The sequence below is a fragment of the Procambarus clarkii genome, chromosome 76 (genome assembly GCF_040958095.1).
Source record: "Procambarus clarkii isolate CNS0578487 chromosome 76, FALCON_Pclarkii_2.0, whole genome shotgun sequence".
Lineage (NCBI taxonomy): Eukaryota > Metazoa > Arthropoda > Malacostraca > Decapoda > Cambaridae > Procambarus > Procambarus clarkii.
In genome coordinates, this window is record NC_091225.1 from 16509145 (window position 1) to 16528076 (window position 18932).

The following is an 18932-nucleotide window of genomic DNA, read 5'->3' on the forward strand; positions in this document are numbered from 1 at the left end:
AGGGAAATGGCCATTTTCTATAATTTGGAGGTATATGCAATCAGAAAATAACATTTGCTACCCAGGAACAAAAATTGTTACATTATGTAAACTACATGCCAGAGAGAGTCGGGTTCACCCCTGACATGATCATGTCTCGACCAAAGATTGAGTCTGTGTTCATTTGTAACTTACTAACATCAGTAAGATGATGTGGCATATAAGAGAATGCAACAATTCACCAATGCGATCATACAATGGCCGTCAGCATGACTCGACTTCAACATACCCACCAGTAGATTGACTTAGCTAAGTCAAGCCACTACTTGACTTGGGTAACACATACCTACCAGTAGCAGCAAGAATGAGGTATAACCATACCCACCAGTAGCCACCTGCCTGGCATTGTAGCTCGTCCCCATTATGTCACGTCTTCCTCCAGCTAACTGGGCTGCATAGTTCAAGGAGTGATGTTACCTGCACCCACTATTACTCTTACTGCCATCAAGGAACCCTTCTCCCACCCAGCCCAGAGAATGCTTTTAACACCAGGATATCTTTGCTATTGTAAGTAACCACTCAATATTTTTAAATTATTGAATTTCATTAAAACATCCTTATGGAGTCAGGTATGGCAAATGTGCGAGGAATCTAACAAAATTTATATTTTCTCGTTCTGACAACTTGGAGGCCAATGGAAACATAGTGTTTGAAGTTATGAAGTACAGTACAGTACATCATAGAATACAACTACCCCTCTCTCTCTCTCCACTTTGTAAATAATGCTGAATATATTATTGGGCATTAAACTTGTTTTCATTTACTAAAACTAAGATACAGCAAACATATGACAAAGAGATTGAGAGAATGAAGAAAATCAGTACAGTAGATAACACTTATCTTAATATTGACTTAAAGATAGTACAATCCCTACTACAAGATGACGGTGGAGTAGAACAACAAGACAGTACAACACTATTCTTTAGTTATCAAAGAAAGCATAGTGGGGAGACGGGGAAAGGATATAGATGTAGCTAGTGGGGAGAGAGGGGAAAGATGGATAGAGCTAATGGGGAGAGAGGGGAAAGATGGATAGAGCTAATGGGGAGAGAGGGAGGGATGTAGATGTGGCTAGTGGGGAGAGAGGGGAAAGATGGATAAAGCTAATGGGGAGAGATGGAGGGAGGGATGTAGATGTAGCTAGTGGGGAGAGAGGGAGGGATGTAGATGTAGCTAACAGGGATTGAAAAATCTTCTTATTCTTTGTGTTCTCATTTTAGTGTTGTGTAGCTTGCTAAATTACTGAATGCAATTATAACACTATTTTAGTGAAACTTCCGTTCCCAGTACATATCCCAACACGGTCTCAGCCAAAATATTCCAGACTAATCATAAATGTGGGAAACACACACACATTTCTTATTAACTTTTTAATATATATATTTAAAACCAAAAATTATATATGCTATTTAAGCAGAGCCATCTAACTAGGCCTAGTTGGCAAGGCTCAGCTTGCCATACAGGCCAAGTTTTATTTTGTATCTTCCCAGGAATTTTTATATCATGATATTGATATATTTCAATGATTAATTCGGTTATTATTTGTTACGGGTTAAATTTTACTTAAGTGAGGCAATACTGTGGAATAATTAGCCAATTCAAGGAAGATTAGACAGCTAAGTTAATTATGGTTAGCTAAATTTTATTATAAGTATAAATCAACAAAATTTATTAATGATATCATTTGTCATATTTACCATCTCTGGATGACAATTGTCTAAAATAATATATCTCAATAATTTTATCTTATAAATGATTAAAAATTATCTATAATGTATATGACATTTTTTAATTTGTCAAGATTAGTTCTGAAACCTGGCCATACTTAAATATGCCAATTATTTCTAGATACTGTACTGCCTTATGAAGATACAACTAGGTCTAACTTAGTAATTTCTGTTGTCACTATAATAATATTGATGAATTAATTTTGAATGAAATATTTTAAGGGTTAAAATGTGCAAAATTATTCTTGCTGTTCGGCAAAACAAGCCTTGCTCTACTACACCAAAAAGGGCTGTTCTGGCTATCAGGTACAACATTGTATGCGTATATATTATATATTACTGTATATTATATTATTGACTGTGACCAAAAAGGTGAGATCAATGATTCTAGCACAAATCATTCCTATTTTCCTTACATTTATCTTCACTTGAGAAGGAAGTTGAAAAATTAACTCTCCAAAGTTAATTTTTACAGTTATATTTGATCCGATGCTGAGAGATGAATTCCATTAGTTCTTGTTATCATTGTCAAAGTCAGAGTTTGAATGATTATAAATGTCTTGTTGCATGATATATATACTTGAGGATAAGGTGAAGGTGAAGCGCCTCACTTATTAGTCCATTGTATCTTGTCAATTTCCTGTTTGCATAATAGCATTGAGAAGAGTGAATAGATACAATGGACCAATACGTGAGGTGCTTCACCTTATCCTCAAGTATATATATATATATCATGCAACAAGACATTTATAATCATTCAAACTCTGACTTTGACAATGTTAACAAAAACTAATGGAATTCATCTCTTAGCATCAGGTCAAATAAAACTGTAAAAATTAACTTTGGAAAGTTAATTTTTCAACTTCCTTTTCAAGAGAAGATAAATATAAAGAAAATAGGAAAGATTGGTGCTAGAATCATTGATCTCACCCTTTCGGTCACAGTCAATAATATATATGCTTACAGGAAAGACTGCTACCAAAATGTACTTTATTTTATATAATATTATATATATATATATATTATAATTTTATATCTCTGAATGACCCCATAGGACAGTTAGGCAGGAGTTTTTTGATAGCCAAGATAGCAACATGCCCTTGAAGTGCCATTTAGAAGGTTGTCGCAAAGGTTGTCACAAAGGTAGCTTCAAGCCCACCACCACATAAAAATTACCGTACATAGATTTTTTCACTTTTACTGTTACTTTATTCTATTGTCTATTTTACTATTGAAAGGTTTCTCCTACTCTAAAATTCTTAAATTTTTTCTTTCAATTGATTTTGTCTTTAGTTGTCAACACAATTCCCACTGATTCTCAGTTAAATTAATGCAAACTTTGTTTGCCTCACAAAAGTGATTTTGTTAAATGTTTTTAAATATAAATTTCTTATCCTTCATTTCTGGCTTTTATGTTTTCAGTCTTGCAGATGCTCCTTCACCACTCTTCACCTCCCCTACAATATTGCTACACAGCCTAACATGGTAACAATATTCTTATTGCTGTCACTACACACACATGTAGTGAAACTACATGTGTGTGTAGTTTCTACTACACACAATATTACTACATATTCTCTTTCTATTCTATTAACATATATTTGAGCAATGCATCTACTGTACCACAAAGACACTACATAAAATTCTAAGTGAAAGCCTCCATTGTACTCATAGACGTGGGAAAAAATATAAACTTAACTAAGCAAAATTACAAAAACAAAGCTGGAAATGTGTACATTGACAAGATGGGGGGGATTGGACAATGCTATTATTTCCAAATTCCCACTTTCATTGGTCTAACACCAAAGCAATAGATAAAACGGATTCAAACATGTTCCATAATACAAACATCTATTCACCATACTTTCCACACTAGACACCACCATGAAAGTAAATCAGCCTCGGGTTTCCTCGGTTGTCATGTACAGAGTTATCAAACATCCACTCACAATGATCATTGCTGCTGTTCTAACTCTTGAATGTTCATGCGCATACCACACCTGTCTCATACCACACCTGTGGTACCAACACCACATCTGTGTCATACCACACCTGGGTCACAAGCACCACATCTGTCACACACACACACATGCACCACACCTGGGTCACAAGCACCACATCTGTCACACACACACATACACACATGCACCACACCTAGGTCAAAAACACCACAAAAGTGTTATACATAAAAACAAGTTCTACCATTTCCATATGCATCTTTTCTAACTGCAACTTTTCCTAATCAGTTGTTATTACTCCTTGCACATATGTTTCACTCAATTAAGCTTTCACAGACTCCTATTTTACTAATCACATCTTTAGTATTTTGTCTCTCACACATGCATGAGCAAAATTGTAAACTAATCCACACGTATCACTTAACATTCTCTGTGTGGCGAGCTGGATTATAACCTTCATACATCACGTTTGGCATATGCTATTTATCCTCATCACACAGATTGTTCATTCTTCAGGGCTATCCTTATCTCTCACATATACAATAAAGAATGGGAGCAGAACATGGCCCTTGCATACACCTCATAGTGAACTAGTTTCTTTTTAACATTATCAAACCTTGCACAAGCTCAAAACTCTTCGCTGAATTCGACAACATTCTACCAACGCTACATTGGTCAGGACACAACCAAAAACTAACTGAAATTAAATATTCAACATATTTATAAAAGCTTAAGAATTGTACTGGAAGAGAGCAGACTATAAATAGTAAACAACAAGTTAAATTTTGGTCAAGGAAATTCTCGAATGATTCCAATTAAACTGAATATGACCCAAACAAAAATATGGCATTAGGCGGCCACACTTTTCAGCACCAAGCCAATAACAACTAGTCCAACAAAGAAACCACAGAAACATCAACCTGTAGCCGCTTGGTCTTTGGCACATTGTGATAAAGGAACCTTGCCTCATTATTGGGGAGCTATAGAAAATTTGCACCAAGATGGTTTTTAAGAAAAACCCAAACTTAACTGAATCTGCCAATGCAGAGACGGACCACTTTGTGAACTGATCACCAGGTAGTAGGCGAGGGCAACTGGCTGCTCCTACCTTGTTGCATAGCTGGTGCTGGCACCTGGTGCTGGTCAGGTGGCAGTTAACTTTGTAACCAGTAGTTAGCAGAAGAATTTGCTCTTTTATGGACCACAGTTATCTTTTGAAAAGATATTGGGTGGTTTGTTTCTGCTCCTTTATATTTCAGCGAGTGGTGGCTCTGCTGGTAGCTTGAGTCTAATGACTTCCACTCCTCAATTACACGGTAAGAGTAATTATAATAATAATTCATTGTGTCGGGGGACAGGAAGCCAGGTTATACATAAAGTATGTGTTAGGCTTATATGGAGGCCCCTCCCTCCCTCCCCTAGGGTCAAATTACTGACTGTGCCCAGGATGCATTCCTACTACAAGCTGACTAACTCCTGAGTATCTTTTTTATTGCTAGGTGGACAGGGACATGAGGTGAAAGGAAACGCGCCCAACCATTTCTGTGCCACCCAGGATTCAAACCCGGAATTCTCGATTGAGAGTTTAGAACGAACCCGACTGTACTAGCGGGACCCCTCGTAATAGCATGGTTCCTTGCCAGGGTGAGGCAAACATAGATGGTACCCGGAGGGACCTTCTTCAGAAACATAAACAAATATTTGTAAGTACTCAGTAACAAAGAAAAATTCCAGAAAAGAAATTTTGGAAGCAGTATATAATGAATATACTTTCACTAACTATGAAACTGAATGCACGCTAAAGTCAATGATGATTTATCATTAAAGAAATATGCTAAAATGGCCAATTTATCCAGTAACATTTTATGAATCGACACCAAATTGATCCAGAATATTATTCCATTTCATTTTATTAATATCTATTGTAGTGAGGGTGCACTCTGTGGGGAACATGGTGTGGCCTTTTGGGGATATGGTGCAACCTGTAAGGAACATGGTGTAGCCTGTGGACTCGTGATGCTTCCTTAGACTCGGACAAGTCAGCGTTCTTGTGATCATGCATCGAGAAACTGGCAATCACCTGTAGCAAGAGACAGGTAGTGCTAGGGTGAATGAGAATATTATGGATACATATGATAGAACGTTCATTAGTGAAGAATAAATTTTATGATAGGGGATAACGCTACGAAAGTCCGAGAGGCCAAACTAAATACATGCAAAAGTATGTCGGTTCTCCAGGTTAATGGATAAAACACCGACAGTCATCTCCATTGAGGAGGTTAGAGCATCAGTATAGAAATTAAAATTTGAACAAGTTATATTTAGAAATTATTCATTGTGAAGAAAAAGTAACGGAATGGTTGAGAGAGAGTTGCCAAATCGTCCTGGCAAACCAGCACTGGTGTCTGCTTGGACAAGAAGGTTATATTGTGCCAATATACAAAAGGGTGAACATCTAGAGTGTAATAAGGAGAGACATGTAAGTCTCTTTAATGCAATGGTAAAATGTATAAGTAAAGCAGCAATTAAAATTGCATAGAAAATAACTGAAAATAAATTGTCGTGAGTAATTTATTTTTTACAGTGAAAGAAGTGGATGTAGAGTGACAGCTAATGAAGAGGTATTGTGACAAAAACTAACACAGACATTGCTCACAAGGATCTGGAGAAAGCTTTACAATAAAGTGAGCAATGAAAAGGCTAAAGAATGTATGAAATTGAAGGACCTCTTAAATGCAAAGAAAATATGTATCAGGAAGGTAAAGCAGATAGACAAGACAGCCAATATTACTCTGATATAAATGTGGAAGTAGGACAAAGATAGATAATGTCCTCATGCTTTTTTAAGACTTGTACAGATGGATGAAGCTCTGAGAGAGACTTAAATGGGGGTGGTAGAAATGCATCAAATCTAATGGATTCTTCAGAGTATCAAAGAAATGGAGGACCAGTTAAAAACTTTGCTCATTGAGATTCAACATTGGGATTTCTTACTTAATGGTGGCAAGTAGCAAGAACCTTGAAAACTAAACAAATCAAACTCAAACGAAATAAAAACTACAATATATACTCTGAAACAAATAATAAACTTATCTAGGCAAGATTTAATGTGGCATTCATGGTGAAAATAATATTAAATTTACAATCAAGCAACTCCTACATCAATTAAGCAAATCTTGCATTAGTCAAGTACTAAAGCTCCGACAATAATCAAGAATCTCAGGATACTCAAGCAATCTACACAGCAACCAAGGAACTCTCAAATCAATTAACAATTTTCCACAGTAACCAACTAACTCCCACATTAATAAAGCAACTCTCGCAGCAATTAAGCAACTCTCCTATAGAAATCAAGCAACCCCCCCTCCCATAGCAACCAAGCAGCTCTCAACATGAGTGGAGCAAATTTCCACACCAACCAGTCGGCTCTCACAATTGTGAAGTCTCTCGGTAACTCATAAATGAACTGATGACCTTCCAATCCCTTCTCTTAAGGTTGAAGTGAAAGGCTGTCATGTATACACAGTAAAATCACGACAATGTATCAATGAGAAAATAGTAGTGTGTATCTAGGGATGCAGACTTGATCCCATTGTACAGTATAACCTGTATATTTCCTCATCTCATGTATATTCTATTATAATATAGGAAAATGGTGATACCATTTTATAGTAACAATGATGTAGATAATAGCAGACTAATGTACTTTACATATTTTTGTGTAAGAGGTATATGCTGTCAGGTAGAGGAATTATAGGTATGGGTATATGCTATCAGGAAGAGGAATTATAGGTATGGGTATATGCTGTCAGGTAGAGGAATTATAGGTATGGGTATATGCTATCAGGAAGAGGAATTATAGGTATGGGTATATGCTGTCATATAAAGCCGTTTTAGACATAGGTATACTGTATGTTGCTATGTATTTTAAGACAAGTGCTTATCTTCAAATTCAACTTCTGTGAACACCATCTGCATCATCTTCAGATGTCTGATAATGAACACACACATTTAGAACCTATGGTTTGTTTCTCGCCAGCTTCCTTTGTATAGCTGTTTTAACCAAGAAAACTTCACCAACCTTTCCTGTGGGTAGTGTAAAACCTCAACAGCCACAGGTCATTAAACTGACATTGAACCAATGTCACACCATTAGGGAGCTGGTCGGCCGAGCGGACAGCACACTGGACTCGTGATCCTGTGGTCCTGGGTTCGATCCCAGGCGCCGGTGAGAAACAATGGGCAGAGTTTCTTTCACCCTATGCCCCTGTTACCTAGCAGTAAAATAGGCACCTGGGTGTTAGTCAGCTGTCACGGGCTGCTTCCTGGGGGTGGAGGCCTGGTCGAGGACCGGGCCGCGGGGACACTAAAGCCCCAAAATCATCTCAAGATAACCTCAAGAAGATTATTCCAGCTCAAACACAATAATACCACGATATTTTTTCTTTTCATGCTTTTGCAATATTATTGCTATTATGAACAATGGGGTCAACATTACTACAACATGTGCTGCATCCTCTAGTGCTGTAATTATCCAACACAACCATTGAACTATTCTGTTATCTATAATTTAAGAAATTTGGTGACGAGACGTTTGTTAATATTATAAATATGTTTCTCTTATTTACACTCCATGACCTACTGCATGTTTCTTCTTACCAATGTAAGAAGAATATCACCTATCACCTATTAATGAACAATAGGAGATAAGGATATCTCCTTATCACCTATTAGTAACAAAAACTAATTAATCTCTAATGCCAGGTAATGCCTACAGGATTCATCAAGCCTCTACACATGTACTTACCACACCTGTCAGTCTTCGCTCAATCATAGCAGCTTTCTTTGTATTTCTTGAACTGTTTATGAGCTTTGAAATTCACAATGCAAGGTTATTTTAGTAATGGAAATGTCTTCTCACAGACCTAATAACATAGGATAAAAATCCAAACTTGTGTATTTGTGAAATTTATGTAAGAAATTTACACCAAGTCTTTCGCACTCTCCTGAGTGCTTTGTCAAGGTGGGAGAGTGTGATTAGAACAAGACTTACATCTTAAAATGTAATCACTTAATCTATTAGTCTAATCCATTAGATGTTGAGATGTAAGTATCGTCCTAATCACACACTCAGATCTTGACAAAGCACTCAGGAGAGTGCGAAAGACTTGGTGTAAATTTCTTACACAAATTTCACAAATACACAAGTGTGGGTTTTTATATTAGGTTATTATCATTACGGACAGCTTTTGTAGCATTTCGGAGCTCATAAAGTGCTTTTTAAAGACAAACTAAGTGCCATGATTGAGGAATGATATACAGGTTTCGTAAGTGGACACAAGTGCATGGTGAAACCTAGTCTAAGGCTCCTAGTTCTATGAGGTACCAAACAAGCTTGAATACATAACCTCAAGTCATTTTTTCAGGTGATTAACGTGAAATACACGAGGGGCATCAGCTCCAAGCTAGCCAAGCTGCAGTACAAAATAGGAAAAAATAGCATTTGTCTTCCACCAAAGAGTAATAAATGCACTGGAAATGTTAACCGCTGAAGCCATTGCAGCAAGATCAGCACTTATGTTTACAATACATCTGAAAATAAGACAAAACAGGGGACCCACTTTAGCAAGTGCAGTTTGTGGTGTGAGGGTCTCAATGTACAGGCAGAAATATTAGGTTTTCTTTTCATTTGTAATTTTGTGGGATTCTTTACTTTGTACATGGTAGGCAATGTACGAGAACACACATGGAGCTTACAAGGCTCCTTAAGTGCCTTTTGTTCTCGTCTCCAAGACTTAGGATCCTCACTAATTCAATATTTTATATATATATATATATATATATATATATATATATATATATATATATATATATATATATATATATATATATATATATATATATATATATATATATATACATATATATATATATATATATATATATATATATATATATATATATATATATATATATATATATATATATATATATATATATATATATATATATATATATATATATATATATGTCGTACCTAGTAGCCAGAACTCACTTCTCAGCCTACTATGCAAGGCCCGATTTGCCTAATAAGCCAAGTTTTCATGAATTAATTGTTTTTCGACTACCTAACCTAACCTAACTTTTTCGGCTACCTAACCTAACCTAAACTATAAATATAGGTTAGGTTAGGTTAGGTAGGGTTGGTTAGGTTCGGTCATATATCTACGTTAATTTTAACTCCAATAAAAAAAAATTGACCTCATACATAATGAAATCGGTAGCTTTATCATTTCATAAGAAAAAAATTAGAGAAAATATATTAATTCATGAAAACTTGGCTTATTAGGCAAATCGGGCCTTGCATAGTAGGCTGAGAAGTGCGTTCTGGCTACTAGGTACGACATATATATATATATATATATTATATATATATATTATATATATATATTATATATATATATATATATATATATATATATATATATATATATATATATATATATATATATATATATATATATATATATATATATATATTATATATATATATATATATATATATATATATATTATATATATATATATATATATATATATATATATATATATATATATATATATATATATATATATATATATATATATATATTCATTCATTCTTTCATTCATTCATAAAATCTCATCACTGGATAATGCAGCTGCTAAAATTTCTTAACATAACTTATACAATAAAACAATGTTTACCTTGCAAAAGAAAAATATATTTTTGAAGAGAATGGTTATCTTATACACACATGTATATACATTATATATTATTTAGTAAGGCACTATATGTAAACATGCACACATATATATATATATATATATATATATATATATATATATATATATATATATATATATATATATATATATATATACATATATATATATATATATATATATATATATATATATATATATATATATATATATATATATATATAAATAATAATAAAAAATTATGTGTGTATTATCTAGGTAAACAGTGGATCCTTACATAACAGTCCTGGGGCATGGCATATTTTTAAATTGAAGTTTATATTATGAATGACATTGGGAAAAAATAGTTATGCTTAGAGATATAATACATTTCTATGTGGGCTTGGGATGGGGCATTTGAGGGGTGGGGGTGTGGATTGGTGTGTGTGGAGGGGGGAGGGGAATATGGTGGATGAAGAGGGTTATGGGTGGAGTGCACGTAGGTCATACATATTATTTTGAAGAAACATTGAATTGAGGTCAGAAATGAATGGTAATGTGAATGGGATAGTGAGTGTGTAGGTGGGTGGGTGTGTGTGTGTTAGTATACCTGGTTGATGGGGTTCTGGGAGTTGTTCTACTCCCCAAGCCCGGCCCTGAGGCCAGGCTTGACTTGTGAGAGTTTGGTCCACCAGGCTGTTGCTTGGAGCAGCCCGCAGGCCCACATACCCACCACAGCCCGGTTGGTCCGGCATTCCTTGGAGGAATAAATCTAGTTTCCTCTTGAACATGTCCACGGTTGTTCCGGCAGTATGTTTTGGTAGGGGGGGGGTAAGATATGTGTGTGAGAGAAAATGTGTTAGGGGAGGCATGTGCTTTGCTCCATAATGTATTTTGTGTCAGGAATTTGGGAGAAACATTAAAACAGAGCTGATCAGAGAAACACAGCCAGGAAAATTCAGCAGAACTAGGTACCCCTGGACTGAGGAAGTCAAGATCAGGGAACTCTCAGGGATCCAAAGAGAACAAGTGCAAGCTATGCAATAATAATCCAGATGATTAAAATTGTGGATCTCTAAAAGATAATTACAATTCATCACAAATGCAAAACATCAAAGCTTGTTATATAAGGGTCCACTAATAAATTGAAGAATAAGTATATATACAATGTTTAGGATGTTAAGAAAATAACATGTTGTAAAACCAATGTAGCCTATAAATGTTGTATTAACTTAGGGGACAGTAAATCCAAGAAAAATCAATGTAATGTACATGTCATGTTTTCTATGCATTGCCAGATAAGAATAATTTCTTTAAATACTTTGTTGAAGAATGTAACATTTTAATATGTACAGTATTTTATATATATATATATAATATATATATATAGTTCTGATAGCTTAAAAATGATTATAAATTCTGTATTTGGCACTTTTTTTTCACTGAAGGCAAAATGCTACTCCTTGAAAACATGACAATTACACAAATATATACAGGTATATATATATATATATATATATATATATATATATATATATATATATATATATATATATATATATATATATATATATATATATATATATTAAATTATGAAAGACAGTAATAAATGCAAGTACTGTACATTAAACATATATATAGCAGGCATACTGAACTTGTATATGTAGAAAAGTCATCTGTCGTCTCCAATTTATCGATAACAAAATAACAAACCATGAAGTATAAAAGGGCTCTGATGTTGGACAACAATAATTTTAGTAATTCTGTAGTGTACTATATTAAACAAGTGCTCTTGTGCCTAATGTTTCCCATTAACATCGTAAGGTAAATGAATGTATATATATATATATATATATATATATGTATCGGTATACTGCTTCATGGAATACGTACTGTAAACAAAATGAATATGACAACTGTTATCATGTGTGTGTACCCACCTATTTGTGCTCGCAAGGGTTGAGCTTTGGCTCTTTGGTCCCGCCTAGTGTGTGTGTGTGTGTTTATATGTACTGTATTTGTTTTCATATGAAAGTTTTACCACAAATGTTCTGAATAAGACTCGGACATCTTGTCGACAAGTTCTGCAAAGCTTTAATAAAAATCTGCAGTGGTGTATTGAGAGAGTAATTGGTCATGTTCAGTATTAAATTAAATTCACAATAAAGTGTCTTAACATATTTCTATTAAACTAAAACTAATGTCTACATATTTCTATCAAACTAGAACTAATATCTACATATTTCTATTAAACTCAAACTAAAGTGTCTTGCATGTGGTGTATGTAAAATACACTTAAACCACTATACAATACATGCACCTACACCAGTAAAAAATGCACTTAAATCTATATAAATGCACTCAAACCAATATAAATTTATCTGTGGGCTACCATCCTTATTGGCTTTCGGCTCGCTGTATGTGTATATGTGTGTGTGTACTAGAATAGTTGTGCTTGGTGGGGGTTGAGCTTTGACTGGTCCCACCTCTCGACTCAATTAACGTGTACAGATTCCAGAGTCTATTGGGCTTTATCATATCTACATTTGAAACTGTGTATGGAGTCTGCCTCCATAACATCACTTCCTAATGCATTCTATTTGTTAACTATTGACATTAAAAATGTTCTTTCTAATGTCTCTATGGCTTATTTGGGTATTAAATTTCCTCCTGTGTCCTCTTGTGTTAAATAAACTGTCTTTACATTATCAATTCCTCTGGACATCTTATATGTGGTGATCATGTCTCTAACTCTTCATGTCTTCCAGCGACATGACTTTTAGTTCACATAGTCTCTCCTCATAGCTCAGCCCCTCAGCTTGGGTACTAGTCTGGTGGCATACCTCTGAACCTTCTCCAATTTACACTTGTGCTTGACGAGTTAGACTCCATGCTGGAGCTGCACATTCCAGGATTGGTCTGATATATGTGGTATACAAGGTTCTGAATTATTTCTTATACAAGTTTCTAAAGGTTGTACTTATGTTGGCCAACCTAGCATATGCTGCTGATGATATCCTCTTGATGTGGGCTTTAGGGGACAGGTGTGGTATGATAACAATCTCCAGGTCTTTCATACTCTGATTCTTGAAAAATTTCATCTCCCAAATGGTACCTTGTAGCTGGCCTCCTGCTTCCTACACCTATTTTCATTACTTTATATTTGCTTGGGTTAAACTCTTAATTGTCATTTGTTGAACCATTCCTTCAGTTTGTGGGTGCGTGCATGTGTATTTTCCTAGTTGCACTTACCTAGTTGTGCTTGCGGTGGTTGAGCTCTGGGTCTTTGGTCCCGCCTCTCAACTGTCAATCAACTAATGTACAGGTTCCTGAGCCTACTTTGCTCTATCATATCTACACTTGAAGCTGTGTATGGAGTCAGCCTCCACCCCATCACTTCCTAATGCATTCCATTTGTCTACTACTCTGACATTGACAAAATTATTTCTAACGTCTCTGTGGCTCATTTGGGCACTCAGTTTGAGTGCACAAGGGGCACACGTACTATGTTCCATAGTGCGTGTACCCCTTGTGATAAATAGTCTGTCTTTATCAACCCTATCAATTCCTCTGAGAATCTTGTATGTGATGATCATGTCCTCTCTAATTTGTGTCTCCCAGTGACATGAGGTTTAATTCCTGTAGTCTCTCCTCATAGTGTGTGCATGTATGTGCATATGCGTGCATGTGTGTGCATGCGTGCACATGTGAGTATGTGTGTGTTTAAATGCATTTACATCAATTTTCAAGCATATTTTTGCCATATGATGGTTCATATAATGCAGTCTTGAACATTCATGGGTATTGGCAGGTAAGAAGCTGAACATTGTATGGTGGTAACATGAGCACTGACAGGCAGCAGACTGGCATTGATAAATTGCAAGCTTGGCATTAATAAATTGTAAGCTTGGTAATGATAACTTGCAAGCTAGGAATTGTTGCATGCATTTTTCAATATTATTATATCAACAAATATAGTTCATTCTTTCTTTCAGTCTTCTGAGGCAGTAAAGGATTGATGGAGAACTGTAAACTGTGTACGTCTGTGTGTGTGTGTTTTTGTGTGTATGAGTGCGTGCACATAGTAACATGTGCTCATGCTTCTGTGCATGGTTGCATGCAAATGCATGTGTGCATGCTGCAAATAACACTGTAAATTTAAATGTAATATACTTTCATTTGTTATTTTTGTGTGGAAGTAGTACTTTCAAACTGAAATCATACCAGTGAATGGTGCATGGCTGTTACTGTGGACAGACTCAAGAAAAAGCACTTAGGTATTAAGGTTAGTGTGATACGCTCTCACTATATACAGCTGAAGTAGCTATTATTTCTTCTGCAGGCATGTGGCATCTACTTTGCACCTGCAGGATGGTGCAACCTCTTGCGGAGCTTACGAGGGCAGGAGACAAATACCTTGCGGTTGTTGAGAGGCTGAGGAGGGCGGAAGTTGTTGACAAGATTCTCGTGATGTTCATCAATCAGGGACCGGAAGTTCCTCAACTGTGGAAAGAATTGATACATTACTTTAGGTCAACTCTGGAATGGCATAAGCTGATTCAGAGGAGCAAGTAAGTGAGAATGTTAAAAGTAGGGGAAGTGTAAGAGAAGTCAAGAGGGGGGTGGAGGGGGAGAGAGCAAGGGAAGGTAAGACATTGATACAACTTTTGGTTGAAACTATAATAAATATTACATATATACTGTATATACATTCAAACTTCATATGATTGGCCTTAGAATTTAAATGTTACATTTATAAATTATAAGTACAGATAAGTACATATCACACATCTGCAAACTCACTGAGAGAACCTGTAAGGGAGGGAATCGTTCACCATCATTCAGTGAACAATCTGTGTAAAATGGACACAACATGGGTTTGTTATACATCAATCCTGCTGAAAAATCATTCCAGAGCTAAATCTGGAACGGTTGGTTCCGTTCTGGAACCAATCTGGAATGTGTCGGGAACGGTTGAGGGGCCACAGGGCTAACAACACTACAATATTAGGCATGACAAGATCGATCTTATTGAAACTTTTAAAATGCTGAACAATTTTGAGTATGTTCAGACAAAAGGTCAGAAGTTACACAGACAATGAGCAACAGTTTCAACCTCAACAAACCAGAATATAGGACTGAAAGCAGGAGATGGTTTTTCATCCACAGGGTTATAAACCCATGGAACCGCTTACCCGCTGAAGCCATAAATGCAGAAACTTTTAAATTTTAAAATCAAACTGGAAAAGATCAAAGCAAATGCAGAGGGGATCTTTGACAAGCCAACGACTTCCTGTCCTCATCGAGGTCACTAGTGTTAGTGGGCCTATCTTGAGCTTATCTTGAGATGATTTCGGGGCTTTAGTGTCCCTGCGGCCCGGTCCTCGACCAGGCCTCCACCCCCAGGAAGCAGCCCGTGACAGCTGACTAACACCCAGGTATCTATTTTACTGCTAGGTAACAGGAGCATAGGGTGAAAGAAACTCTGCCTATTGTTTCTCGCCAGCGCCCGGGATCGAACCCGGGACCACAGGATCACAAGTCCAGTGTGCTGTCCGATCGGCCGACCGTCTCTCAGGTAAATTCGGGTAAAACTCCCTTACACAATGCAAATCTGTCATCTGAATATACACTTTGCATGTCAGTATCTTATTACACTAATATTTAAATATATTCTAAACCTTACGAACTCAAATCAGAACATATCCTATCCACCAACTTTGTGAAAGGGGTATAGGGGCTGATCTTCCTCCAAAAGTGTAATGGGGATCGCCCTCAACCCCCAGCCTGATACTACCCATACAATCACCAATATATCTACCAAGATTAAGATATTTGGGCACCGATCTTGTACAAATGTGTATTCTCATGTATAGCTGTAAAGTGTTGTTATTGTTATTAATAACTTGCTTGTGTGGACACCAAGGAGCATATTTTACCTGAATTTACCTGAGGGCCATTAACACTAGTGGCCTCAACGAAGACAGGAAGCCAGTGGTTGTCAATGGTCCCCCCTGCCCCCTATTTGCATTGATTATCTTTTCCAGCTAGATTTAAAAATTTAACAGTTTTGGCATTTACAGCTAAAATGGGTAGGTGGTTCCATGGGTTTATAACCCTGTAGGTGAAAAACCATCTCCTGTTCTCAGTCCTACACTGTGGTTTGTTGAGTTTGAAACCGTTGTGCCTTGCCTGTGTTACATCTGACCTGAAGAAATTGTCCAGATCAACATCCTCCAAATTGTTCAGCATTTTAAAAATGAGACACACCTGGGAGTGTGAGGAGGGACACCTGGGAGTGTGAGAGGGGTGCACCTGGGGGAGTGTGTGTGAAGGGGGGGGGGACACCACAGAGTGTGAGGGGGGAACACCTGGTACACTAGTGTGAAGGGAGGGCACCTGGGGAAGTGTGTGTGAAAGGGTGAGGGGGTGCACCTGGGGAAGTGTGTGTGTGAAGGGGGGGGGAGACACCTGGGAAAGTGAGGGGGGAACATCTGGTACAGTAGTGTGAAGGGAGGGCACCTGGGGAAGTGTGTGTGAAAGGGTGAGGGGGTGCACCTGGGGAAGTGTGTGTGTGAAGGGGGGGGAGACACCTGGGAAAGTGAGGGGGGAACATCTGGTACAGTAGTGTGAAGGGAGGGCACCTGGGGGAGTGTGTGTGAAAGGGGGGGGACACCTGAGAGTGAGTGGTGTGAGGAGGGGGTGGACACCTGGGTACCCCAACTAAGTAAATATAATAATAATATAATGTTATCCCATCAATAGAAGAAAGATAATTAAGTTATCAGTAAAGCAACTCAATAAGCTTGTGTTGCTGTTAAACTGAGTATTGGCCATACACTGCTTTGTATTACTGTCATTTAAATATTATTAATTACATGCACACTATTATGAAAAATAATGGAGACTCAATGTATGTCAATGGTCATTCAGTTTATAATACTGTATATGAACAAATATAATCAATATCACAACAGTAATAGTACAAATAAATAAGAATAATAAAGAATAACACACTTGGTCATGCACCAAATCAATTAGGATCCGAGTTAAAAATACAACAACAATTTTTTTGCAATAATCTTTATATAAATAAGTACTGTACCTGTATACCTGGAAACACACACATAAAATAGGGGACTGGGACACTATGATCATGCCCTCCCCCACCCCCCCCCCCTCCATGTCCCAACCACTTGACACAGTGACAAATTAACCCTGCTCAATATGTAGGTCATGAATACAAATACAAAAGCTGAAAACTCTTAATATAAACTTAAAAAATGTGGGTATAAACTTTATAATTAAAATGTAATAAATAATTTGCATCTTAATTTGATTCATATAAATATATATATAACATCTTAATTTGTATAAGTATTTAGGAACAAAACCAGCTAAAACATACAAGGAAATGTCTTAAAAAAGAATTCCCACAAAACTTGTGAGAATACAATCATACATTTATTACACACACCGATATCCTGCAATCAGTGAATGTAATTTTCCATCATAATCATTAGTAAAAAGGAATCACAGATAGACAAGGCCACATTACAAGGGTTAATTACTGCTTATCAAATCGTTTATTCGTCAAAGTATGTAAATGTAGCAAAGGTTCGACAAGGTGATACTGGCTGAGTGATTGCTTTTGTCTGAATAGGAACGTGGCTACCAGAATTGAATGATGTCAACTGGATGAAATGCCACTTTCAGTAAGAAAGAGTCAGGGAAAGGTCTTCATGAAACAAGAGAAGATTCAAGGTCAGAGTTAGTGAAAAATACTACATATAATTTGACTTCATTTGATTTCATTCTATCACAATGTTAAAACGAGATTCAAAGATAACACCACCTAAGTGGGTGACAGAGTGAGTCAGAGGGTAAGACAAGGCCTTAAGGGTACTGACACTAGGCTGACACGGGAGTCACATTAAAACAAAAACAAAAAGTTTAAAAAGAGTCACTCATCGTGAAATTTTGCCAGAAATTTTAGACACAAGTTGGATGTGAATGAAATGAAGTACTGTACAGTACTGTAATGAGCAGAAACAAAATACAGTCCAAGACAAATGAAGAGTGAGAGGCGAGGGAGAGGAGAGAGAGGGGACAATATCCGTGTGAGATGAGGAGAGAGATGGGACGATATCAGTGTGAGAGGAGAGATGGGACGATATCATTGCTTGGTGCAAGCGACGACCCGGCGAGGCACGTAGTTGTGGTGAGCGCAGACTTTCCGAGAGCCTTGGACCTGTACAGGACGATAGTTGTTGAGCAGATACTTGATCCTGTCCTCGTGCAGGTTCCGGAACTCGTGCAACTGAAAGATGCACAAGTGTTGGTTACTACCTCCTTATCCTTGTTAATGAAGCAATGTTTCATGCGGTTCCTTGTGTCATTTAAGATATGTGCTAGGCTAAGTAGGCCTACCCTATCTTTTAAATCAACACTGTCCCTCTCCTGT

The 18932-nt window shown here is 36.7% G+C and overlaps 1 protein-coding gene across 4 annotated transcripts in view; it reads right to left on the reverse strand.

The window, feature by feature from the left end:
* LOC123771509 (carbonic anhydrase 2) overlaps positions 1–18932 on the reverse strand; it is a 277143-nt gene that overhangs the window by 5102 nt on the left and 253109 nt on the right. For 2 of the 4 annotated variants that reach the window (XM_069313650.1, XM_045764103.2), the window contains one exon: positions 14885–14971. In XM_069313650.1, coding sequence (XP_069169751.1) covers positions 14885–14971 — 87 coding nt within the window. Of the gene's footprint in view, positions 1–1394; positions 5805–14884; positions 14972–17386; positions 18789–18932 lie in introns of those variants that run through there. The other 2 variants (XM_069313649.1, XM_069313651.1) reach the window with 2 other exon arrangements.